The sequence below is a fragment of the Gopherus flavomarginatus genome, chromosome 17 (assembly GCF_025201925.1).
Source record: "Gopherus flavomarginatus isolate rGopFla2 chromosome 17, rGopFla2.mat.asm, whole genome shotgun sequence".
Classification (NCBI taxonomy): Eukaryota; Metazoa; Chordata; order Testudines; family Testudinidae; genus Gopherus; species Gopherus flavomarginatus.
In genome coordinates this window covers 17,535,144-17,563,057 of record NC_066633.1, presented here as the reverse complement: position 1 = coordinate 17,563,057, position 27,914 = coordinate 17,535,144, and the positions used below count along the sequence as shown (strand labels likewise).

Genomic DNA, 27,914 nt, shown 5'->3' with positions numbered 1-27,914 from the left:
CAAGTCTACTCTACCTTGAAGGAAACAGCTTGTACTATAAGATAATACAGTTATTTATATGAAAATATATTACTATAGCAAAATGCTATACCAGTCTCTAACACCCACATCGGGCAAATATTTATGACATTCAATCTGATTCTTTTAAAGAATGACATTTCTCCTTAGTTCTCTTTGGAAATGATGGGCCAGCCAGGATGTTAATTAAACAAAGCACATTATGGGTTCGAGGGAGACACTGTCAAGGTGAAAAATCAGATTTCTTTCAAAAATTGTCGTAATCTATGTTTCTAATAACACATAATTGTGATTTAATGCCTTGATCCTTTCATCTGATCTCCACAGGCACTTCCTTATGGCCATGGAGACTCCCTTTGCAGTCAGGGGTCTGCCCAAAAGAATTGCCTTACAAGATCATGGTCAAAATCATTTAAAAAAACATAATTTCTTTTTCACTCTTTGTGGAGGTTGTTTCCTTTATGCATTTCACTCACTGGGCTGTTCAATTTCATTTTCTGCCTGTTGGCCCCAGTCCTTCAAACACTTAGTCACATGGCTAGCCTTAGGCATGTGAGGAGCCCATTAACTTTAATGGAAAGACTCATGTAGTTATAGTTAGGCGCACCTAAGTGTGTGCAGGACTGGGGGTGATAGTCAGTTTCATTCTCTGTTGCTCATGCATTAGAACAATTCTGATGTCTGTGGGTTTCCAAATCTGTGAGGGGATGATTTAAACTGGAAACAAATATTTCCATTGAATCGAATCAGAAAATCTTTTAGAAGAACATTATTGTTCATATTCGGTTTTGTAAAACAAACAAACAAAAAACTTTTACAAAATCCAAAGTTTCAGCTCAAGCTACTTGACAGTGTCTCAAAGTTTCAATCAACTTTTAAAATATTTGTTTCCCATTGTACTATTTACATGCTTTTTGCAACCATTCTTAACTGCCTGGGTCTGATTATTCTCTCAGTGGAGATACTCCTGATATACACCAGTGGAAGTGAGATCAGAATCAGTTTCTTTTTATACATACTGGTCACCATCATTATTACAGAAGCACAAATAACAGAGAAAGTTTCCACTGGAGATTATGTGCAGGTTTAATATGCCACCGCCACTTTAAAACAAGTGACGAAAGAAAAATCACTTACGTACATAAACGTGATAGCACGAAGAAGAGTTGCATATGAAAGCCTACACTAAATGGACTACAAATACAGACACCTGGAAAATAAATATGGGTTTGTTTTGTGGAGAACAGGGTGAGGAGTACTGACAGCTAATCTGGGACTGCGGCCGGTAATATTCTGGGCTGTGAAATGTATGATAAATAGACACTGGAAAGAAATTGTATGCGGCTCATGTGAGGAAATTATTATTGCTCTAGGACTTCCTAGAATATAAACAGAATATATTTATATCTCTTTATCTATATATAAATATCTCCAATAATCTTTTCTTATATACCATGTACTGTACGTTTCACTCCTTTCCCTTAAACTCATTTTACCATGATTTAGTGCACCAAGCATTAAGAATTGATTACTTGATTTTTATGTATATTTCAATCAGGTGTAGAAATCTATTGGGATTGTATCATGATGATAGAATAATGCCACCATACCCCATTCTAGAAACAAAGAGCCCTGTGGATTTCTTTAACTGCTTGAATTTTGCCTTCATGGACACACTTCACAGAAGTGCTAATATCAGGTGGCTGAAAATTACCTGTCCTGGACAGGTGCACTGTGAGGAGAGTGTCTTAGCTTAACAGTGGTACCTTCCCTGGGCTTAACTTACAATGAGGCAATTAGGAGGAGAAAAGCAGGAGGCAAAAAGAGAAAAGACCATTTTAAAAAAAAAAAACTTGGAAGCTGGGAGCATGGCAATATCCAAGCTCTCGTGGGGCATGTTCAGTGCTTCTTAATTGTTTTTGGATGCATCAGCATCATGGTGATAGATGCCTTCTAAGGTAGATATCAAGAGAGCCAGGTGATAGGGGGATGGGAAGGATGGAGGAGAGGACCATGGGAGGGTTCTTCTCTTACAAAAGGGTTTGCAGTGAGAAAAACACGGAGAATCCTTTGCAACTAACCTGAAGCAAAGCCAGTTTTCCAGCACTAATGTGCTTGTACAGAGACATGGAGGCAATGCTCAGACCGTGATACTGTTGCATCATTTTGTCTCCTTCCATGTGTCTCTCTCTCTCCATCTCCCCCACACCTGCTTGTCTCAACTTGCCTTGGCTCTTTTCTTTTCCTCTCCTACACCACACTCTATATTCTATTAATGTTGTCAGATATGTCAATGTAACAATAAGCTATCTCCTGCTAGGAGGAGGAATGCAATGGAGAGAATGGACTGGTTTCCTTGCCAATCTAGCTGCATTATATATGTTGTGTGTGTGTATATAAGGAGCTTAAATTTGAACTCATCAACTAAACCATGTCAGGATCTCTAGAGTTCTCTAATGTGTGTGATTCCCATTATTGGTTTATGAGAGGCATGCACTTGCATTGGAAGGAAAATATATCTCAGCTACATTTAGCAATATGGAATCCAGCAAAGCACTCTGAGTACGTATATAACACAGTCTCTCTTTCACTGATCACATGGAAAGACATGTTGAAAGTGGAGGAAGTTCCAGTGAGAGAGAGAGTTTGTCTAGCTGCAAAATTAATTCTTTGGGTTCTTTACATGACTGAGCTTGGGGCCTCGGGGCACTTAAGAATATAAAGCTTGAGCCTCTTAGAACATGACTTGAATAGTCATCAGTGAATTGTTTACCACGGAAGTGGCGGGAAAGCCAGGGAATTTCCCTGAAAGACAGTATGACCTAGAAGACTGGGCAAGAAACTAGCAGTGGAAAGTTCCCGAGTTCTGCTCCTGGCTACACCTCCTACTCCCGCTATCGCCTTGACATCAACCCAGCTCTCTGGGTAGAGGAACCACTAGGTGCTAGCCAGCCTAGTGCCTAGAAAAACTTACAGCAGCCTTTCCTTTCAGGAATCGCTGCAGGAGTGAGCACTGGCCATCTTGGAAGGGGGTAGGGGGAGGCATTTTGTTTTTAATTTATGGAAATTTCTGAAATGTTGTGGTTTCTTTTCCTCAAAAAGCTACAAAATCAAAACAAAACATCACTTGTGAGGGAACATAACACATTTTCAAAATGGTCCCTATTCTGAGTGACTACACTTACCTGCTGTACAGCAGGTTGAAAGTTTTCAAAAGTTGAAATTTTTCTGATTTTTTTTGCTCAAAATTTCAACAAAAAGCTCATCTCCTCCCTCTCCCTCCAAGATTTCTTCTCCTGAGCCAGTTTTTCAACCTGTTCTAATATTAGGACTTTTTTCATAGTGAGATGAATTTTTACACTGAAACATTAACATTTTGAGTGCTCCAGTGTAAAAATGGACAACCCATCAGAAATGCTATAAAAAGAGCCATTTCTGGGCAGCAAATGGATCCAGAACAACATAGCCCACAATTTCCTGCAAAATTTCTTGGGAGAAAAAAATATCAGTAATGTTTTTGTTTGTTGGTTTGGTTTGCAAACGGCAAGAAATCAGTTTAATCTACTTCCCAGGGCAGTTGTTAGGGATTAATGACATATTTAATGATTTACATAGTGCCTTGTAGATTTACATTTCTATATTAGGACAAAGTGCTGAGCAAACCTATTTTTAAGAGAGTGCCAAGAAGTAATTGCCTGTTGAAAGGGGCGAGCTGAAGAAAGGTCAAACAAAATTACGTTGGAAACTTGGGGACAGTTTAAAGTGGTTGTTTAAGGCAAAATGGGGTTGTTTATTGGAGGTGGAATATAGGCGTAGTTGATCTGTTTGAGTTTATTGTTCCCCGTCACCTATAAACTATCTGTGCCCCAATTGTAGGGATCCAAGAGGTTTCTAGCTTTAGCATGGAAATGTATTTTTCTCTCCTGTGCCTCCCTATGTTTTTCTGAGGTTTGATGTGGTGTGATCTATTGGGTGATGTGTCATTTAATTTAACGTTCCTTCCCCCAAGGATAACGATGGGTACCACAGGTGAAGGAGAATACAGATAAGGAAACTGCTTTTGAGAGCACAGATGCTTGGCACTAGGACACTCTGATCCTGCACTCACTAAAATCATTAGCAAAACTCCTGTGTGACTTTCATGATAAATTTGATTCAGGACCCTAATTAGGAGCAGCCCTTATTGGCTGCTGTCAGAAGCCTACAGTAAAAAAGCACCAAAGAATGTTTTGTCTTCTTTAGTGTAATCCACCCATTGGATTTCACTAACGTTGACCATCAGCCTGTCCCCCTCCTCCATGAAAAGCACTGCCCCTAAGTAAATAGGCTGGAACCAGTTGTTTCCCATCTCACACAGAGTCTTGGTGGCAGTCAGAAGTTGGGTAGGCTCAGGGTAGCTGTCCGTGACTTTGGTGATGGTCTGTGTTATGGAAACTGGTTTACTGTGATTTGGAGTGGGCCCTCGGAAAGTGACCTGGGAGTAGATGTAGTAATCCCCGGCCTTTGGAATCATCAGTGACTTGTTGGTGTAGTTCATGTTGTTCTTGGTGAAGGCTAAGCCTCGCTCGTGTTCCCACTGGAGAACTGGAAACTGGTTTCCCATGGGGGGAGAAAGATCTTGTTTCTTAACTGGGGAGGTAAAGGAGAAAGGAAAGACATCAGTTAGTTCACCTGTTCAAGCAGGATGTGTGGGAGTGAACATGACTCAGGTGACGGAGTCCTTCGAAAGAAAAAACCTGGCCAGCACATTCTCTTTAGTAAGGGCTCCCTCTGATGTGTATTCCTGTAGCGCTCAGAGGCCCCACATGAAATCAGAGCCCTGCTGGGATAAGCAGTCTACATACACATTGTAAGAGACAGTATCTGCCCCCAAAGAGCTTACAGGCCAGCTAGACGAGGCAAACAAAGGGTCAGAGGAAAGGAATATTATTACTCCCATTTTACATATGAAAAACTGAGGCACGGGGCAATTATGGCCAGATTTTCAAACACAACTAGCCATTTTGGGTGCCCACCTAGAGACGCTGTAAAGGGACCTAATTTTCAGAGAATGGAAGCCGGGGCCCCTTTAAGGTGTCTCAGTTTGAGCACCCAGGAACTAAGCCACTCGGCATCATTAGTCACTTTTGAAAACCGTGCCTGATGCCACACAGCAAGTCTTTGGGAAATTGAGAATAAAGCTCAGATCTCCTGTCTTCTAGGCCAGCACTTACCCACAAGAGAATCCTTCCTCAGGGTGCAGTCTGGTCACATCAAAGTGGGAAATTCACTCCAGTGTGTAGAAGGATTTGTGCCCCATCCCCTTCCTCCCCCAAGCCCAATGCACCATTTCACACCAGTTTCAGGTTTATATCAACACATCATCCTAAAATGCAGCTGGCTCTGGGGCACCTGTGTGAATGATTACAGCAATTGTACATAATGGTGCAGGACAGTGATCAAGGAGACACCCCATATCCAAGGGACCCTTCAGTCTATAATTACCTTACCTTTTATTTAGCTAGGACAGCTCTGGAGAAAAAGTGACATGGAATCTTTTCTGACCACAAATGATCAGCACCTTGGTGTTAATCTAATCCAAATAGCTTGCAACTCCACCTGCAAACACTGTTCCAAAGTCACGTGGAATCTAGATTATCCTCCTTGTGTGTCCCAAACTATTTTTGTGGCTTAAACTTATCTCTAGCTATGAAGGGTTACTATGAGGTTTCCATTGGGGGCAGCTTATCTCACATCTGCCCACTGTGAGGTATCTTGTACCTTCCTCGGAAGCAGCTGGGGCCAGCTGCTGTCAGAGACAGCACACTGGAGCATTTGGACCCCAGGTCTGATTCAGTCTGGCAATTCCCGTGTTCTGGTTTTTGCAGGGTTTGGTGGGAGGACATGCATAGCTGGACTTTTACCCTTCCTGTTTTAATTATCTTTCTTCCCCCATTTGTAATACAGCTCAGGCAAGCAGCTAGGATAACAAGAGCCCTATATTGTATTTATAGGAGTGATTTCTGCTAGGAAACGGGAGTCAACTTTCCTAGTAACTGTGTTTGTCACAAAAAATTGTTGCGGTAAAGATGCAGCTGAGAAAAGAAACATCTGACTTTGCTGGGCAATAAAAAGAAACATACAAGGCTACTTATAAGCAAACAAGCAAGAAAGAGGCAACTGATTTCCAGGAGATAAGACCTTTTCTTTTATGTGAGCGTGGGTTAATACTGCATGTTTGTTCTCTTTCCATATCATTCAGTTTCGGGGGAAGTGGATGAATTAGGTACAGAAAAGAAAAGCTTTGGAAGAATTCCAGACTTAAGTGCTAACTATGACCCGTGTGGTACGAGATTCAGCAAGATCACACATAATTACTACAAAGAACAGGATTAAGGGCATGTGGCTGAGAAATGGCTCAGTTCCTGTTAACTTCACTGGAAATATGGGGGGCTCAGGTAGGTCTACACAGCCTGCAGAATCAACCCTCTGTGCCCACGCCGACAGATGGACTAACGGGGCATGTGATAGCACTCTAAAACTATATGTGTAGACAGATCTTTGCAGTCAGGACTTGGGCTCAGAAGCCTGGGCACGGGGGTCGGCTTTGGAGCCCGAACTCCAGCCTGAGTCACAATTTCAAAGCACTGTCTACACGTTTCTTTTTGGAGCACTAGCATGAGCCCTGCTAGTCCAGACCTGGGTTGGGAGACTCACTGCCCCAGGCTGTGTAAACGTACCCAATCTGGTCTGAAACCCCATTTCCGGAACATTGCAACAATTATTGGCTAGCACTGTTTTTCTCCTCTGGTAATATATAATCCATAAGAGGAGAATGAGCCGTAATGCCTTGCATATTCGCAGAGCAATATAACACTTTGATGACGGGAAGTAGCCTCTGCAATAATGGCTTTTCAGCTCTAGTTCATTCTAACTTTTCTCCAGAAAAAGGTAAAGCACACAAATGTGTGGGGGAAGACAAGGACTGCAATAGCATCTGGAGTGGAAGGAAGAGTGCTCTCTCTCTCTTTGGTATAGAAACAGAGGTTAGGGGAAGCAAATGGCTGGCTGCTACCTCACACTTCCCCAGGGCTTCCAGGGGTGTTCAAACTCTGGTATAAGTTAGAGCAGCCTTCTGCCTGCTCTAATTTGCAGCAGCTTCCAATAGCCCCTCCCATTCCACCCTCCCCGAGGGCAATTCAGCAGCTGGGGATGCTGGAGTGCAGGGGTCTGTATGTATGCAGCTCCCTACCAACCCTAGCATGGCCCCTACACTGGAGTGTGCCACATCAGTTGTGCCTGGTGTTTAGGACAAATTTAAAGCTCCTCTGTGCTACTGCGGCAGCTCCAAGCAGCCTCAGAATCTGGCCCAGAATCTGTAAAATTAAACTGGATTTACTGGCGCCAGATCTGACTCTGGTAGGCCCTCTTTCTTATTTATATGAGGCTGTGTTTACACTTAAAATGCCACAGCAGCTCAGCTGTAGTATTTTGAATGTAAATATGTATTTTACCTAGGGAGGTGGTGGAATCGCCACCCTCATCGCTTGTTAAGGCCCGGCTTGACAAAGGCCTGGCTGGGATGATTTAGTTGGGGTTGGCCCTGCTTTGACTAGATGACCTCCTGAGATCTTTTCCAACCCTAATCTATGATTCTGATTCTATTCACTAGATCATCACTGTAGTTAAGCCACCATCTCAAGAGCTGGTAGCTAGATCAGCAGAAGAATTCTTCCATTTACCTAGTGCTAGCTACACCAAGGGTTAGGTTGGCATAACCACATCTCTTAGGGGTGTGGATTTTTCACATTCCTGAAGGACACAGCTATGCCAGGTAAGTTTTCAATGTAGACCAGCCCTTTGACACTCATCAAGTGAGTGTGACTGTAATGTGTGTTACCAACGTGGCCTAAATCAGACTCCGGAAGTTCAGGGGTCACCCTTAAAAGGTCAGCTGTTCCCAACCAGTAACAGGACAGTCCTAAACTGACTTAGGGAAATGTTCAGATACCACCACACTGTGATAGCTGTTTGTTAATGATTTAGTAGTGTCAATCATTCCCCCTTACCCCCCAAGTGCTCAAAATGAGGAGGGGTTAGCTCAGTGATTTGACCATTGGCCTGCTATGAATTTAATCCTTGAGGGGGCCATTTGGGGGAATGGTCCTGCTTTGAGCAGGGGGTTGGCCTAGATGATCTCCTGAGGTCCCTTCTAACCCTAATAATCTATGAATGTATTTTCAGTGACAAGGGTAGAGGCTAGGGACAGGGAAAATAAGAACAGACCCTCTGCCTCATAGCTCAAATCAAACCTTTCCAGAGCTTCAAAACAGACAGGAAAACTTCTTGAAGACATATTTGTCATTTTCCTTTCCTTGCTCCTCTCCATTTGGAGGTACAAGCCAGTAAATGTGTCCAAACAGCAGATCAAGGAGGACTGGAAATCTTGGTGATTTCCAGCTAGATTTTGTAAACTCAAGAGGTTGAAAGAAACTTGATTCAACTGTTGGGTGCTTCTTTGAAGCAAAGAGAACATCACACAAGCTTTTGAAGTTAATTCATCAGGAGTACAGAGCTCCAGTCTTATCTTCTGAGCCAGCAGCCATGCAGGGGGGTCTGTCTCTTGCTACTATGTCACACTGGCTGTGCATCACAAATGATTGTTTTATCAGTGACTGGGACCTTGTTCTCCGGCAAATCTGTACTGTTGTGTTGAAACATTTGGAAAGGTTTGCCTTATTAGTAAAAGGCATGGAAAAGGCTCAAAAGACACAATCTAGCATTAGCCAGGAACTTAAGGACAAACCCAGAGAACAAAATCCTGCTACTGAGAGCTATAGGAACCTAGGCCCTGATCCAGTGGAGTGCTTAAGCACATGCACAACCTTGCACATTGACTTCAGTGGGGTTACCTGCACACTTAAAGTTACTCATGTGCTTTTTGGAAGCATGGCCAGAGTTCACTCCAGGGGGTCAGACCATGGCAGAGGGAAAGGGTGTGGATCTTGGAAGTCGTCCAACCATCGCAGCTGTGCCAGCCATCTGGCAGCTATTCTGCCACTGACTTTCCCCATTATGTCCTTGCCCTTGCGTTCTCTCATCTGGGGGCTGTAGAAATAGCTTAGGGCTCAGTTATGCCCCTCCCTCAAAAGAGTGTACTACAAAGGGGTTTAGAGCATACCAAGTGTCCCTTGCCCCTCAGCCCATCTACAGAGGAACAAAGCATCATCCCTTGGTCTGGTACCTTGACACTGCAATAAAAGACCCTCCGCATGGTCATGACTGGCCCATGTCAGCTGCTTTGAGCTTGGAGGGCTCGGGCTGCAGGGCTAAAAACTGCAATGTCAATGTGCAGGCCTGGGCTGGAGGTTGGGATCTGAAACCCCACAATGGGGCGGAGGGCAGGGGGAGTTGGTTCTCAGAGCCTGAGCCCACTGCAGTGTTTAGACCCATAGCCCAAGCCCTGTGTGCCCAAGTCCATTGGCCCAGGCTCTGAGAGTCGGTGCCATGGCTTTTTAACTCCAGAGAAGTACCTGACAAGCTCCATGAGGGCATGGCTGAGGGTAATGCTGGCCACCGCTGTTAAGCAAGGTGTAGCAAAGAGCACCCTTCAGCCTGCTCCCTCAGCCTTTCCTATTGCTTGTGACACCCCCCACTCCTGTGCTTGAGAAAGGCATAATACTCCCGGCACCTCCCCCTGCTCAGCACTGCTCAGACTCGTAAGAGTCACAACGGAGCCTAATTCTCCTCTTGCACATGTCAGTGTAAATCGGGGTGATGCCACTGAAGTTAATGGAGTTATACCGGCGTGGAGAAGGCGTAAGTGAAAAGAATCAACTCTGTGATGCTTATGAAATATTAAAGGTCTGGTTCTCCTGTCCCTTAAACTGCTCTAGCTCCACTGACTGACAGCAGTGGAGTTACTCCTGATTCACATCACGATGAGTCTACAACTAGGTCCTTTATGTTTAAATATTCCTGTTAAATACAGCAGAAGAGTAAAATACTAGCCATTGATTTAAGCACCAAGATAATTTTAGCAGTTGCTAACGGCCGCCAACCCGAGCGTAAACAGCCTTTTAAAACCATAAAAAGAATCTTTCATAAAGTGCCCAGCTTTGTAGACACTCTGTACGAACACAGGGCAAGATCCTCGCCTTGCATAAATCAGCATAGCTCAGTAAGGCTATGTCAAGTGACACCCGCTTGAGATCTGGCCCGGAGAGTGTAAACGAGAGATGACTTTCTTTCCCCTACATTTCCTGCCTTGCAATGTCTGCCTCTCAGTTTCCATCAGGCACGTGCGTTTCGGAGCTGAGCTTTTGTGCAGTGCAAATGTTAGTGACAACAACCCAGGGAGGCATATCATTTTTGAACAGTTACATTACCTGTCAGGTGTGCTCTTGGCTTTTCTGCACTGGATACTAAAGCTGTAATTAAAAAAAAAAAAGAACATTTGCAAACATCCGAGTCTGATTGACTTTACACAGAGAGAATCTGTGTAGTCCCTCTTCATTTCCACCTGGGTCTGTTTTATGAGTTATTTGTCTAGGTGGTTTATTTATTTATTTTGTGGCAGGCGGGAATGGAATTTTGGACAGAGCTGATACAATCACTGAGCAAGCACCAGGACTTGCCAACTGCACTGCAAGGCTTGTGAGAACTTGGCAAATCGTTTTAAAACAAACACTGCCCCCTTCCCCACCTGCCCCCCCAAAAAAGGAAAGTAATAACCTCTTCTTTGAATTAGATTTCAGCACGCACCAGGGCACCCTTTGTCGTTCTGCTATTTCAATACTAATATAGTCAGATTGTCCTAAAAAAGCCACAGGGCAGGTTTATCCCTATGCCAATGCAAAGAGGAGGTAGTCTGCACATCCCTTTTTCAGGGCCTGGAGTACCAACCCCGCCACTCCCCCATCTTATGCCATCTTTCTGTCCCCCAGGCCTCCACCACTTCCTCAAGCCTGCTGGTGTGGTTGTGGCAGAGCACACTCTCCTCCTCTCTTCCTTTCCCACCTGGCCTCCCATCTACACCTCTCTCCTCCAGCCCAGTGCTTGCCCATGATCCTTTCTGACACTCCCTGCACTGCGTGACCATTGCTGAGGAGGTATCTATAGACGTCCTATGTTGAAAGGAGTTGGTGGGGGAATGGTGGACTTTGGCCTCTTTACACCAGCTGCACTGGCGTGAAAGGGACCACAGGGCCACTGTGAGTCTGGCCCACAGAGCAAGAGTGAGCTGGGACTGGCTTTCACGTGCAGCTACATTTTCTCTGCACAGTGTCCTTAGCAACACTAATATCATAGAACTGGAAGGGACCTCAAGAGGTCATCTCATCCAGTCCTCTGCACTCAAAGCAGGACTAAATATTATCTAGACCATCCCTGACAGGCGTTTGTCCAACCTGCTCTTAAAAATCTTCAATGATGGAGATTCCACAACCTCCCTAGGCAATTTATTCCAGTGCTTAACCATCCTGAGAGTTAGGAAGTTTTTCCTAGTGTCCAACCTCAACCTCCCTTTGCAATTTAAGCCCATTGCTTCTTGTTCTAGCCTCAGAGATTAAGAAGAACAATTTTTCTCCCTCTTCCTTGTAACAACCTTTTATGTCTTGAAAACTGTTGTCATGTCCCCTCTCAGTCATCTCTTCTCCAGACTAAATGAACTTAATTTTTTCAATCTTCCCTCACAGGTCATGTTTTCTAGAACTTTAATCATTTTTGTTGCTTTTCTCTGGACTTTCTCCAAATCCTTCCTGAAATGTGGCTCCCAGAACTGGACACAATACTCCAGTTAAGGCCGAATCAGCGCGGAGTAGAGCAGAAGAATTACTTCTTGTGTCTTGCTTACAACACTCCTGCTAATGCATGTCCATAGATAACACTGTACACGGAAGCGGATTCAGATATAGATTATTATCTACCCCGAACCTTTCCCTTCATTTATGTTTTCTATTGACTCAAACCTTCACCCTCAGCCCAACCCTTCAGCTCTAACCCTGCTCATACCTCCAGGGACTTTGATGGGATTGCAGGAGCATGTGCTGCAAGAAGATTTAGCCCATAGCATTGCAGATGATAAAGATGGAAAAGACATCCCAGAACCTGGAATGCATCTGAGCTGTGCTCAGGAGAGGGTTTACAAAGATGGCTTTAAGCCACATGTACACCCTGCATCCCCCAATTCTGGTTCTTTGAGGATGCTGGACTTTTCGCTGCTGTAGACTAGATCAGTGTTTCTCAAACCAGGGCCACTGCTTGTTCAGGGAAAGCCCCTACGTGCCGGGCCGGTTTGTTTACCTGTCATGTCTGAAGGGTGGCCAGCCCGTCCCTCGGCCCACACTGCTTCCTGCAGCCCCCATTGGCCTGGAGCAACGAACCGCGGCCACTGGGAGCTGCGATTGGCCGAACCTGCGGATGTGGCAGGTAAATAAACTGGCCTGGCCCGCCAGGGGCTTTCCCTGAACAAGCAGCTGCCCTAGTTTGTGAACGGCTGGACTAGAGTAGCCACAGGGCTGATTGTACCTGATTGCCTATTGCCCATTCCAGGATCTGGGCATCACTGGGGGGAGAGTTGTCCCCCAAATATGTCCCCTATACTGGGAACTGGTATGGAGTTGGCATAGAAGCTACTAGGTGATTCCCTTGTGCCGTTCTCCACTCGCCAGATGTGATGGCTTTAGGACTGGGTTGCATTGTAGAGCAGTATGAAGCCCCTTTAGCAGGGCAAATAGCTGACACATCCTCCTCCAGACGGTTTCTTTGGGAAATCTAATTTTAGGATAATATAAGTGATAGGGCTTCTACCCCTTTGCGGGTGAGACTGATCTATAGCAGAACAGATCTCACTGACATTCAGCGTGAAGTTACTTTCTCGGACTTTAATCTCCTTTGGCTTCTAGTTACACTCTTTTGCACCACACTAAGCAATTCCTTTTCCTCTAAAGGAACCTGGTCTGGCCCCCACTCTGGCTCCACTACGCTGTTTTGGCAGCGTACAGGTCCCATGAAGGAGCTGCTAGGGAAGAAGTCCCCCTGGGGAGAAGTAGCACAGGCCTGATATTAGTGACCTTGCACACTGTCCTCAAAGCCCCACTCTAGGGGACATGCTGGGAGCATAGCTGGGTCAGGAAGGGGCATGCTGTGATGCTTCTCAAGGGTTACCCACTGGTGTGAGGTGCCTCCCTACCACCTGCCCTTAATGAGAGAAAAACTTGTCTGGGACCGCAGTGGGTCAGTTCCCCTACCCCTCTAGTTTCTGGGAACTAGTGCCTTCCAGGTCTCTGTAGGCCCCGTTCTCTCTTTACAGGTTAACGATAGTCATCCTGCAGTCTCCAAACACCTCAGTGGAGTGCCCAGCCCCTGATGCACTGGATTTCCCAGACCCTTTGTTCTGAAAGGAACAGTTCTCTGGCCCCCCTCCAGCGGTCAAATGACAGCAAGCAGAAATAGTGGAAACAAACGTAGCTCTTCCTACTACAGGTGATTCTGGGCTTCAGTGTGGCTCCTAGGTGGCCAATCAGGTCTGCAGAAAGATGGCAGAAAGTCACCTTTGCCCAACCCCTCCTGTGCTCTTTGTCCCGGGTTTCTCAGAATCTGTCCCCAGAAGCCTTTGTCCTCGGATGTTTGTGTTTATGGGTCATATCTCTCTACACACCCTCCCACGCCCCTCTCTACTGTACTTGTATTGTTCCCAATTTCCGGCGGGGAGGTGAGGCTTTTAAAGGTCATTATGTAACCCACACACCTTCTGGGTGTGGTGTTGTGTCCCACTTAGTGTCCTATCTGGAGAGAGAGCGAGAGCTAATAAGTCTGCTCTACAGCCTTAGGTAACAGGCAGCTGGCTTTTAGCTCACGTGGTAGAGGCTCATGCACTAAACGCCAGAGGTCCCAGGTTTGATCCTGCCCACCAATGACTGGGGTTTGTGGGAGTTACAATTACACATGAAATTCTTAGCTCTTAGTGGAGAAGGCAGGTGTCTCTACTTGATAGCTCTGGGAAAGTGCATTTCCGTATAGTGGAAAGAGAAGGAGGGTGAGGTAATATCTTTCATTGGACCAACTTCCTTGGTGAGAGAGAAACTTTTTTGAGATATTGCCTCACCCGCCCTGTTTCTATTACCCTGGAGCTGACTTAGTTGCAAAAACACTGCCTTTCAGTATTGCTCCTACATTTAGCTGCCGTGAGGAATTTGCAATAGCAGGTACCAACCCCAGTGGGCACATGAGTGAACAGAAGCTTTTATAGAAGAAGGAAAGGACAGGAAAACTTACAGATAGGTGATGACTGTTGCTTTAGGAATCTAGACATGCTTTCATCTGCAACCTGCAAATAGATTCACAAGCAGTTAGTGTTCAGTTGATTGAGACAAGACAAATCATGGAGAACAGAGGCCCTCCTGTGTATGTAATACTTGCATCAAAAGAGTCTATTAAAGCCTTTGACAATTGCCTCAGGAGACAGAAGAGGCAGCAGTCTCAGGCTCAGTTTACATCTGAACTGAGCCTGAAGTAGAAGCCCCCAAGTAGCTTTGGTTGTTGGTGCACCTTCTCCTCCGCAGTTCCTGTTAGTCTGAAATTGTCTTCCAATATCCCTCTGCCTCATACACACAGGCCAGATTCATAGGTCTGGCTGATCTGTGCTAAGCACGGGAACTGGGATGGGAGAACGATGCCTCCAAGGCATCTTCCTGCTTCCTGGCTCAACCAGAGCCTGAAACGGCCCATGGAATAACTCAGAAAGGCGTAAGCGCTACTCTACATTATGCCACCCAGAGCAGTCACCTGGCAACAGTTCTGTCAATCAGGGGGTGTGGAGCACAACTCCACCCAGCCCCACTCCCTCCCATCCCCAGCCTACCACTGAACAACTCCTACACCCCAGGGAGGGGAGCCAATCGTGGAGAGGTGAAATAATGCACAGAGGTTAGAGCTGGAAGCCAAGATCTGACCCTGACTCTTTCTTATCTGAAAACATAATGGACCTGATCCTTAGCTGGTATCATACCGCCTCTGAACCAGGATACACTGATATATGGCAGCTGAGGATCTGCCCCATAATTTCTCCCTACTTCTGTACCTTGGAATTTTCTCTCTTCCTCTGCTCTTTTTTATGTGAATCTGTAACTCTATCGTTTCATTCTCTAGGGCACTGAGGAAAGAGTTTGCGTGAAAGACAGATCAGTAACGAAAAGGAACCAAGAACTCTCAGTGGCTGAGAACTAACCTTGCAAGTAAACAAACACTTGACAGAGGAAAGGTCAGTTTTATTATTTTTAATCACTTGCTAAATCCCTCTCTCTATCTCAGAGCCAGAGTCCCTGTGACGTGCATCCAGACTCACACAGTAAATATTGCAACATAATATTGACTCGGTCAGTGCCAAATACAAAAGGCATTTGTGCAAAGCAGCAGGAAGGGTGGTTACCACTTGCCAGTCAGATAGATGCCTGCCAGTGGTGTTGACTTTTCCGATTCAAACCCAAAAGAGAGCATGCATTCTTGCAAGGCTTTGATTCTTTTCAGCCAGATTCTCAGGTGATATAAATCAGCATAATGTTAAGTATCAGAGGGGTAGCCGCTTTAGTCTGGATCTGTAAAAGCAGCAAAGAGTCCTGTGGCACCTTATAGACTAACAGATGTATTGGAGCATGAGCTTTTGTGGGTGAATGCATGCATGCATCCGACGAAGTGGGTATTCACCCACGAAAGCTCATGCTCCAATACAACTGTTAGTCTATAAGGTGCCACAGGACTCTTTGCTGCTTTTACAGTATAATGTTGACGCCAATGGAGCTAGGCTGATTGAGGCTCTGGTCTCTAGTTTGTGCATGTGCAAACCCCGCCGCCCCCACCTTAATAACAGTGCCTAGAGGCCTACAATACTTACAGTGGTTCTCAAACAGCGGAGCATTTGCTGATGGTCTACGGAGAATCAGCTCACATGATGCTGACTCTTGTTTCCAGCTGCTAAACTGCATCAACACACTGCCTCTGCCCGCACTCTACATTTAGGGCCAGCTTCAGGCACCAGCGAAGGAAGCAGGGGTTTGGGGCGGCCAACGGAAAGGGACGGCACGTCTGGGTCTTCGGCGGTGGGTCCCTCAGTCCCTCTCTTCCTCTTTGAGCTGCCGCTGAAGTGCCGCCGAAGAGGAAGAGAGGGAGCAAAGGACCCGCCGCTGAAGAATGAAGCAGCGCGATTGAGCTGCTACAGAAGTGCTGCCGATCGGCTTTATTTATTTATTTTTGCTTCACCGCTTGGGGTGGCAAAAAAGCTGGAGCCGGCCCTGTCTACACTGAAAACTCTCCTGATATTATTTCTCCCCAAGCCCAATTCCTGTAGCTGCTACAGAAATGGCAAAAAAGGCGGCCTATGCAATAGTAAAAGGGAGAGCAGGTGTTCATGAGACAATAGTCGGCTAGATCATCAGTAGCCGTGAATCAGTGTAACATACTGATTTACAGCAGTTGAGGTGCTGACCCAACTCTCTCTGTTAAAACGAGGGCTAGGCAAAAGTGAGAGAGCCCCTGCAGAACAGAGTCTGCTGGGAGCCTGCTTGTGTTGTGTGCTTATGCACTTTGAGGACCAGGCTCTCAGTGTAAATCAGAGTAGATTTCATTGTAAATGAGTTTCAGTGGAGCTCTGCTGATTAACTCCAGCTGAAGATCTGGCCAATGACAATTGCTACTAGAAAACAGTGATAATATTTAATGTGTATATACATATATTATCCAGCTCGGATTATTTCACGCACCCACCCACCACATCAGCTACTTCTGGGGGAAGAGGACACATACTGCAGGCCAACATGATCTGGATAATACTTAATCTTGCCAGGAGTGCAGTGGACTGAACTAGATGAGCTCTTGAGGGGACTTCCAATCCTATGCTTCTATGACTCCATGAGCAAAAGGTGAATGAATGGCTGAGTTAGCTTTGTGGCAGATGGACAATATCCTGAATTAACTTTACTGAATCAAGTTAAACCTGGCTGAATTAGTTTTAACAGCTTTGGGGTCCATTGTTTTAAAAATGCAATTGTGTCTGTGTTATTGTGGAATGGTATGTTTTTACCTTCTCTAGGAGATCGACTCACTAATGCAATGTCTGGGATGTATTAGGAACTTCAAAGGGCTTTTTGAAACAATACTTGTGAAATGGATTTCCTAGGAGGTACCTGGGGGCAAAGGAAATGCAAATGACTCACCTCTAATCCACTCTTTTGAAGCTGTACCTTCCTGAGGAGAAGCTACTGTATATTTATTACCTGCTCTAGGAAACTCCAAATCAAAGACGCCTAAACAGTATAGAGGATGGGCTAGACATAGGGTGACCAGACAGCAAATGTAAAAAATTGGGACGGGGGTTGGAGGTAATAGGTGCCTATATAAGAAAAAGCCCCCAAAATCAGGACTGTGCCTATAAAATCAGGACATCTGGTCACTGGAACGGAACGTGTTATGAGTGGGCTAGTTCTGAGCTGAGGCTGTGATGAATTTGAAACTGCAAAGGAAATCCCTTGGGTGCGGTGCTGAAGGATTGCTTCAGCCAGAGATCGTATTCGAGTCAGGGTGATGTCTGCTAAGCTTATTAGCATTAGTGTGGTTTTTTGGGTTTTTTTTTGGTAAAGGTTTTCTCTGTAGTGCTTTTACCTTAAGAATAAAATAGGCTTGTATTAGAAAGAACTGCATGGCAGTTTATAACTGTGGACAATTGCTCTGTTATCAGTCCCTGAACAGAAAGCTAGCACGTGCTGGGGCAGCTTGTGTCTGCTGAGAATAACAAAAGTGAAGGCAGGCAACTGTGCAACCTGGAAATACCTCACTGTAGCGGTGTGGGTACCCACTCCTGCACTTTGGGGTAGAAAACAGCCCAGGAGAGGGCTATGGCTGAGAGGGTGGGATAGCTCAGTGGTTTGAGCATTGGCCTGCTAAATCCAGGGTTATAAATTCAGTCCTTGAGGGGGCCACTTAGGGATCTGAGGCAAAAATCAGTATTTGGTCTTGCTAGTGAAGGCAGGGGTCTGGACTCAATGACCTTTTTCAAGGTCCCTTCCAATTCTAGGATATAGATAAATAATTGGAGATGACTGTGGCTGGGGCAAGAAGCCTGGGCTGATTAGGGAAGGTAGGCTCAGCTGTAGCCAAGTCCCAATCAGGCACAGTCGGCCCCTAAAAGAGGCAGTGAACCAGGAGCCCAGTCAATCATCTTCTTCTTCTTGTAGAGGGAGAAGGGCCTGGTTTCAGGGAGTGAGAGACAGGGTACTTGAGTGGAACAGGGCTGGGGAAAGGCAGAGGACCTGGGGAGCTCCAGCTGGAAAGCCCCAGGCTGAGGCCTAGCATTGGGCCAACAGGTACTGGGAGTTGCAGGGGGTAGGCCAAGGCAGCAGGCCTAAACCTAACCTTGCCAGTGATGAGTGGCTGATACTGCAGTCTGCCCCAGGGTGTGGGGCTAGACAATGACTGGCAGTAGCCTTTATGTGAGGTGGAGATAGAGGGCGGGGGGCTTCCTGGGGAGGGAAGATCCTAAGAGAAAGGAGTTATTGCCAGGGGGCAACCCCCTAGCTAACAGGGCACCAGAGTCCAGGAAGGGACGTGGGGGCCAAGCAGTAGTGGATCACTGGCCTGCAGGGGGTGCTCCAGGCTGGAAATTGAGCTGAGACCAGTAGGAGGCACTGCAGGGGTGAGTCTGCACGCTTACACCCACTCAGAAGGGAGTGAGACATGAGGGTCCCCCCCCTTTTTTCATTTTTAAACAAAAAAACAGCTGGGGATCTGGAAGCCTGAGAGTGGGTGCCCTTGCTGCACCACTGAGGGGAAATACAGGCACAAGTTGCCCTGAACTAGAATTGAATCTGGTGTGTGCTGTATTGAGGCTTGAGATTTTAAAACTGCTGCCCAAAGCTGAGGGGTGTGTGTGGTCTAGGAGACAGCTAAACCACTTATAAAATGGTAACTTCCCAATAGTTAAATTACTTAAAAAAAAAAAAATTGCAACAGAAAATTCCATCCCTTCCCCATCATGCCCCCCAGCAGAACAGCATGATCTAAAAGACCCTTGTGAAAGCTGCAGGGCACAGTCTGCGAGATAGGAAGGAACCAGGAAGGACACCCCTACTCAGGTTGACCTTGAACTGTTTAAGATGGGGCAGCTGCTCCGTACTGAATATTGCATGGTCTGCAAGAGCTCACAAGATTGCTAGGATGTTTGAATACAATTGTAATTTATGATGCAATGTGCAGCATCATGGTCAGCTGAATGTGTGTTGCCCTGGAGGGACTTTACAAGGCCACAGTGTGGGAATTCCCTTGGGAGCACTCCTCCCCCATGTGACAGTTGTAATCACTTAAATGCCAAAGTAGTTACATGTGCCATAACAAAGCTGTGTTTGGCCTGGCTTCAGCAAGATACTTCAGCACACACCTGACTTTAAGCATGTGAACATTTCTATTGATTAACTTCAGCGGGACTACGTGCTCAAAGTTAGATCCGTGCTTATGTAGTTTGCTCAAGAACCTTCATAATTGGAACCCTTGAGATTTAATTAGAGCTGATTGTTTCCATGAGAAGTTTTGACTTTTTTTTGTCAAAAATGTGGAATGGTTTAGGGACAAAAACTGGGGAGGGGGAATGGCTAATAACTGAAATATGTTTGGCTGAAAATCAAAACAATTTCTATTTTAGGCCAAAAGTTTTAGTTTTCTGAGGGGAGGGAGCTCAATGTGAATAACATGGAGAAGAGAAGCAGCAGTGCCTAGTGGATAGAACACTTGTTTGGGACTCAGGAAATCTAGGTTCTATTCCTGACAGTGGCAGTGGCCTGCTGGGTGACCTTGGGTGCATCACTTCCCTTATTTCTGCCTTGGTTTTCCTAACTGTGAAATGAGGATAATGATATTGACTTGCTTTGAAATCATATGATGAAAAGCGCTAGTTATTTTGAATAGTTTGTTCATGTATATACTTCATAGTAAAGATCAGTTAGGCTGAAAGATGCTATTTAAATACAAGCTATGTTATCATACAATAAGGAGGTATCATTTATAGACCCCATAATGAAATACTTTTAAAAATTAGTCCTTTTAAAAATTATACTGGAGAGGTTTCTTATTCTCCATTTTTGATTAGGTTGGTATTTTTCAGAAGTCCTCGGCATCACCCTAACCATGCTGCCACTGAAGTCTGTGGAAAAATACCCATTGATTGCAATGGGAACACAGTTAAACCAGCCTTGTGTGCTTCTGAAAAATCCCACCCCAGAGCTGATTGGAAGACCAGGATCTCCCGATTAGAAGCTGATTAGGCCTCAATTTTAGTATTGTGTCCAGTTCTGGGTACCACATTTCAGGAAAGATGTGGACAAATTGGAGAAAGTCCAGAGAAGAGCAACAAAAATGATTAAATGTCTAGAAAACATGAGCTATGAGGGAAGATTGAAAAAATTGGGTTTGTTTAGTCTGGAGAAAAGAACTGAGAGGGGACATAAATTTTCAAGTACAGAAAAGTTTGTTACAAGGAGGAGGGGAAAAAAATGTTCTTTGACCTGTGAGGATAGGACAAGAAGCAATGGGCTTAAATTGCAGCAAGGGACGTTTAAGTTGAACATTAAGAAAAACTTCCTGTTAGAGTGGTTAAGCACTGGAATAAATTGCCTAGGGAAGTTGTGGAATCTCCATCACTAGATTTTTAAGAGCAGATTAGACAACAACCTGTCAGGGATGGTCTAGATAATACTTATCCCTGCCATGAGTGCAGGGGACTGGATCAGATGACCTCTCGAGGTCCCTTCCAGTCCTATGATTCTATGAAATGGCAGAGTTAGTTTCTGTGAAGACTGTGGTATGCAAAAAAGTTGCCATAGACTTTCAGTTCCAAAAGTGGCCAAAAGTCCCACTTATAAACCTTTAACATTTAAATCAAAAGAAAACAGCTGAAGATCCCCCTCCCACACATCTCATTTTATTGTAGTCTTTTGAAAGGGGGTGTCCACATTACAAACCTGAATACAGCAAAATAGTTAGGAATGGTGGGGTCATAAAGATTAATAAGCAGCTGTGTTCAGATCACATCTGTGTCTTTTGCTCTTTACACAAGAAGAGAACAGGCCTTTTTGGGGCCAGATTCTGTGTGCGTTAGTGGGCATGCATGGGTAATCATAGACATGCATGGCTGGAAAGGACCTCAAGAAGCCATCAAGTCCAGCCCCTGGTCTTGAGGCAAGACCAAGTATACCTAGGCCACCCCTTAAAAACCTTTAATGATGGGGATTCCACAAGCTCCCTTGGAAGTCTGTTCCAGAGTTCAACTACCCTTATATGTCAAACGTTTTTCCTAATATCAAACCTTAATCTCCCTTGCTGAAGATTAAGCCCATTACTTCTTGGTCTACCTTCACTGGTCATGAAGAACAATTGATCACCATCTTCTTTATAACAGCCCTTAACATATCTGAAGACTTATCAGGTGTCCCCCACCCAAGCCTTCTTGTCTCAAGACTAAATATGTGTGTTTTACCCTTTCCTCATAGGCCAGCTTTTCTAAACCTTTCCTCATTTCTGTTGCTGTCCTGTGGACTCTGCAGTTTGTCCGCATCTTTCCTAAAGTGTGGCATGCAGAACTGGAAAAAGTACTCCAGCTGAGGCCTTACCAGTGCTGAGTAGTGCAGGACAATTACCTCCTGTGTCTTACATACAACATTCCTGTTAATAAATCCCACAATGATAGTATCCTTTTTTGCAACTGCATCACATTGTTGACTTAGATTCAATTTGTGATCCACGGTAACCTACAGTTCCTTTTCAGCAATACTACATGTTAGCCAGGTATTCTCCATTTTACAGTTATTCATTTGACTTTTCCTTCCTAATGGCAGTACTTTGCCCTTCTTTATTGAATTTCATCTGGTTGATTTCCTACCGATTATCCAATTTGTCAAGGTTGTTTCAAATTCTAATCCGGTCCTCTAAAGTGCTTTCAACTCCTTCCAGCTTGGTGTCATCTGCAAATCTTATGAGTGTGCTCTGCACTCCATTTCCAACTCATTAATGTAAATATTGAATAGTACCGGACCCAGGACTGATCCCTGTGGGATCTCCACTAGGTACACCCTCCCATTTGGACAGCGAACCATTGATAATTATTCTCCGAGTCCTTCTTTCAACCAGTCGTGCAGCCACCTTATAGTAATTTCATCTAGACCACTTTTCCATAGTGTGCTTATAAGAATATCATGCAGGGTTGTCTCAAAAGCCTTACTAACATCAAGATACATATCTACTGCTTCCCTTGTAACCACTAGGCCGGTAATCCTGAAAAAGAAAGAACTTAGGTTGGTTTGGCATGATTTGTTTTTGCCAAATCCATCCTGTCTATTCCTTATTCTCTGAGTGCATACAAACATAGTTTAATAATTTGTTCCAGTATCTTTTCAGATATTGACCAGTCAGGCTGACTGGCCTATAATTCCCAAGGTCCTCTTGGTTCCCCTTTTAAAGATAGTTGTTATATTTGCCCTTCTTCACTCTTCCGGCACCTCACCCATTTTCCAGGAGTTCTTGAAGGCAATTGCTAATGGTTCTGAAATTGCTTCAGCTAGTTCTTTAAGTATCCTTGGATGGATTTCATCTAACTTAACTTATCCACATTTTCTTAACCTGTTGTTTCCCTGTTTTTCTTTACATGCCTTCCCTCTTGTTGGTAATATTAATTCTGTTGAGTATTTGGTCAGCATTAAACTTTTCAGTGAAAACTGAAGCAAAATGGGCATTAAACACCTTTTCAGCTTTCTCAATGTCATCTGTTATTAGCACTCTTTCTCCTCTAAATAAAGGAGCTACATGTTCCTTTGTGTATCTCTTGCTTCTAATGTATTCAAAGAACCTCTTCTTAACTGCCTTTTATGTCCTTTGCTAGGTATAACTCGTATTGTGCCTTAGCCTTTCTGAGTTAGTTCCTATATACTTAGGCTATTCTTTTGTAAGCCTTCTTAGCGATTGTCCATCCTCCACTTTTTGTAGGATTCATTTTTGATTTTGGGATCATTAAAGAGCTCCCGATAGGAAGAATAGGAAGGGGCCAATATGGTTCTATCTTTCCTTTATGTTGAAATAGTTTGCAATTGTGTCCTTAATATCGTCTCCTTAAAAAACTGACAACTCTCCTAAACTTCTTTTTCTGCTAGATTGTCTTCCCATAGGACCTTCCCTACCAGTTCTCTGAGCTTGTTAAAGTCTGTTTTTTTTCTGAAGTCCATTATCTTAATTCTGCTGCTCTCACTCCTTCCTTTCCTCAGAATAATGAAATCTGGCCCTTTCATTCAAATTGCCTTCCACCTTCAGATTCGCTACCAATTTCTCCTGGTTAGTCAGAATCAAGTCTAAAACACCTGTCCCCTTGGTGACTTCCTCCACTGTCCAGAACAAAAATTGTCCGCAATACATGCCGAGAACTTACTGGAGAGTTTGTGTTTTCCCGTATTACTTTTCCAACAGTTGTGGGGTTGTTAAAAAGTCCCCCATTGCTACCAGAGCTCATGTTTTGGATATTTCTTTTATTTGTTCTAGAAATGCCTCATTCACCTCCTCTGGCCTGATACAATGTATGCACCAAATTTATTTTGTCATTTCGAGGCATGGAATATAGCTTAAGCTTGACTTGTGCTGTAAGGGCCTGATCCGACTCCCATGTAAGCCAATCAAAAGACCCACTAACTTTCATGGGAGTTGGATCGGGCCCCAAGGGAAACGTATGATACCTGTGTAAAGCTGGAGTCATTACTATCCACTTGGGCAGTGGTGATAATGCAGACAAAGTTTGGGAAATGAAAACCACACACCTGGGGGCCAGGATGGGAGTCTTCTCCTCAGCCCACCCACAGCCATTCCTCCAGCCTATGTACTGGGGTCGCTGTTTCAGCCTCCCTTGGCCACTTGCACGGTATGTTGGGGTCATTGGCTTTGCATAAATGTGGTTCCTTTCGGCTCCTCTTTTGGCCCTCATCATTGGCCTCCTTGCTGGCCAGTGCAGACCTGGCATGGAGAGATCCATGCCACAGCTGGCGGCTTTGGAGGCCCATCTGCGCTGCTGCAGCCCACTCCCACAGTCGCCACTTGAGTTCAAAGTGGGCTGCAGACCCTTATCCCTTCGGGTGAATTTCCCTCTAAACTTGATCCTGCCTGCCTCAGGATGCCTTTGACCCACCTGTCCAAATCTCAATGGGAGTTAAGTGCAAAGAACAGCAATAAAGGCTTTGCTACCCATTTACAGATGATTAACTGAGAAAACTGATAAGGCAGCAACCTGCACATTCCTAGCTGCTGTGTCACTCCACTAGTCCGCTCTGGGGAAGGTACGATGTGCTCAAGTTATATTCTAAATACATTCAATGAAATGGATTTGGCCAGGGAAACAAATGTGCTGTTGAAACCACCACACCACTAAGGGACAGCGGTACAGTTGTTTCAGAATTAGAGCGCAACAGAAGTATCTGTTATCTTGAAAAGGGAGTGGGTATTGGTGGTGGAAGATGTCCAGCAGGAAGCTCTGGAGCATGAACCTCATAGTTCTACACAGACCAGGTGCAATATGATGAGGAAAGCAGAATTTCCGGTTTGCCCATGTTGTCCCTATCATGTGCTCTATCCCAGAAGGGCTGCCTCTAAAGATCAGGCAACAGTCTAAGCTTGCCCCGGGATGGAGTATGACTTTAGGCACATGCGTGTGCGAGGGGTGGCATGTAATCTGCACCAGCCCTGCAGGAGACGTAGGAGAGAGACCCCTTTGTGGCACAACTCCCTCACGCGCTTCCCTCTTGCTCCTGAGGGAAAAGAGTTACTGCTAGCTCATAACATAGCAAAAAATGAACGCCCGCCCTCAGGCTGGGTCAGCCGAGCAACCCAGCACTGTTGTGAAGCAGAGAGAAAGCTCTTCCTATTGTCCTCTCCACTGGTCTCCTCATCACCAATCCGCTTGAGAGGGCGGCAAGCAATTATGCAGCCTCTGCTGGTTCTTACCTGTCCACCTGCTTTCAGGGGCAATCAGTGGGAACACAGCTTCAGCTTATTCCTACATGCCCAGATCCAAGGTCTAAGGAACCTGTGCAGAACTGTAAGTGGTTGGGGGTAGGCAGGGGCTCTTGCTCCCTTCTGAGAGATCCAACCACCATTTAGCCTTCACTCCTTTTCTTCTCAGTTGGGCCTGCTAATGATGATGGAGGGTGGTCGGACAAAAAGATGCCCTTAACCAGCACAGTTTGAATTTTTTAAAAGACCAATGGGAATGAATTAGATCAAAAGAGATTTTTCAGTTTTTGGTTTTTTTTTAATTGTTCAGAAAAGAAAAGACTTTGTCTGAGTTCCTGCACCCCTGGTAGCATTCCCATGGGAATGAAAGGAGCTGCTCCTATGAGTAATGGCTACAGGACGAGGCACACACAAGGAGCCCAAGTTCAGTTCAGAGCACTGGTTTTTGGAGGCATGAGAAGAAAGTTCTCAAGGAAAGTCAAACACACCCATAACTATTTCACGGCTGCTAGTCACTGCTGACTGACTCAGTTCTCAGTGTAGCAAGTGAAAGGTTTATTGAGTGTAGTAAATAATTTAGCCGGATAAGTATGTTCCGCCCACTCCACTTGGCCGAGACAGATGGCAAGTTTCCAGCTATGATGATTTTACTTTTGCCTACTGGGATTTTCAGACACTATATCTCATTTGATCATAACCAGTTTTTAGACTAATATCAAGAGACATGCATTAATTTCCTTTCATGTATATGTATAAATATAATAATATTGTCCAGAATGAAGCAATCCTTAATGCTTACAAAGCACCTTCTATCTGAAGATCCCAGAGGCATTCACCAGCATTACTTAGTTAACCTTTACAACACACCTGTGAGCCAGGTAAGTATTAATCTCATTTGACAGATTATTTTTTTATCATTTCAGTTGTGGAAGCATGTAGAGGCCCCAGCCAGGATCTGGACACTCATTGTGCTAGGTGCTGTACAAATATATAGAAGGACACAGTCCCTGCACTGATAGGCTGACAGTATAGGGACCAAAGTCAGCAGTAAACTCCGCCCAGATACAGAAGTCCATCCATTCAGAATTCAGTGTAAGGTGCCATACCAAGTAATGTCATGCTAAGTAATTATTACAGTAATGGGCACTATAGAAACCACTACAGCAGACAGTGAGAGGCATTGAGAGGTTCAGTGACTCACCAAAGTCACGAGGCCACATAGTGAGTCAAAGTGAAAGCCAGGAAGAGAACTTCTGATTTAAGAGTTGCGTGTTTTTAAGCAGTATAAAACTGCTTCTCTGTATACAAACATGCACTCTCACACATGGTACAGATGTGGATATAAATAGGAAATCTGCCTTAAGCATTCTTCTAAGCAACCAGTAAACACAGTAAGTAAAGAGGGTCTAGAACTAATATTGTATTTGACACCCTGGAGAGATTATAAAGTCTTTGACCAAGAAATGTATGTATTAGAAGTGAGCCCCTAGCTCTGATTTCACTGTGTGTGTGTGTTTGTACCTATATCTACACAACTGCATGTCAAAGAGTTTACAACCTAGTGGCAAAAAGTTTGCCAGAATAGAAATAAGGCTTGTATTCTGCCTATTAGTAGCTGTTGATTGTTGTTGTTCATAATATTCATTCAATTAAAACTTTGTTCATACAAATTAGCAAAGAGTGAATTTCAAGCATAAAGCTGAAATTTATTAAGGGTCTCGCTCCTGCAAACAATCAGACATCTGCCCACCTTTAAGCAGGTGGGTAATCCCATTTACATCAGTGGCAATATGCACCTGCTTAAAAAGCTGCTGTGGATGCCAGCAGCACAGGGTTTAAAGACAAATACCTACAGAGGTATGCATGTGGAGATAGATGTCCAGCTGTTTATTAGAGATGGACCTGAAACTGTCCCCTGAATCCAGTGCCTCTGGACACTAGAAAACTTTTGCATTTAGATGAGGATTTGAATGTTGGGATTAGGGTCACTCTCAATAATTAGCCCAGACTGGACCCTCATATGTAAGCATCCCAAATCTCAGGGAAATCTGAATTCACATGTGATTCTGGAGCTGAAATGGGTAGTTCTTTCCCATCTGATACCTGTGTGTGTATTTGACACAAACACAACCCCCACCTAGAGAGATAGACACACAAATGACATTTAGCAGGTGGCTGGTGAAATAGGGTCCTTTCAGCCTGTAATGAGCCAAGAGAGCTCTCAACTTGAACCAGAAAAAGGGGGAACAGAGATGGTCAGCCAGATCCCCAGCTGAATTCAATGGCATGACCAGCAATTTACACTAGCTGAGAAGCTGGACCATAGAGTTTGCTTCAGTCTGCCAGGTAGGATTTAATATTGTTCCTGCTCCTCTGACCCTATTCAACTCAAGGAAGAGAAATGGAGAAAGATCTGCCTATTAAGAAACATTTCCTCCTCCTCCCTCACTGTGTGCATGAAAGAGAGAAAAAGCAAGCAAGCAAGAAATAGAAAGTTTGTTTAACATTCTTCCTTAAAATTGCAAATCCATAAAGCAAGAAGTCACAAACTTTCTCCAAACTCAAATATTTAAAGAAACTCTCTTCTCTTTTTCTTAACCTTTCCTTAAGATCACTGAGATATGGCACTTTCTTACCTGAGCTGGGCCAGATTTATGGGCTCTGAGATTTCCAACCAGCAGATAGGCTGTGGGCAATGCCAGGACTAGAACAGACAGCAAGCAAAAAACCACAGCACAGCGTATTTTCTTCAGATCCTCCCTGACACCCATTCCGGATTCTTGATTGGTCATATGAACCGCTTCCTCCAGGGATATTTCAGCAATGTATTGCATGCCTGTGACTGGCTTGTGCACCTCTCCCTCTGAATAGAATCTGGGAGGAGGAAAATCTCT

General features: G+C 44.7%; 1 protein-coding gene across 1 annotated transcript; it reads right to left on the bottom strand.

Moving 5' to 3' along the window:
• TNFSF15 (TNF superfamily member 15) lies at positions 1-27,914 on the bottom strand. Its single transcript, XM_050926436.1, has 4 exons — positions 27,657-27,914; positions 14,275-14,326; positions 10,386-10,427; positions 1-4,647 (listed from the first exon to the last, which is right to left on the bottom strand). The coding sequence occupies exons 1-4, from the start codon at positions 27,852-27,854 to the stop codon at positions 4,220-4,222; spliced, it is 720 nt and encodes a 239-aa protein (XP_050782393.1). The 5' UTR covers positions 27,855-27,914; the 3' UTR covers positions 1-4,219.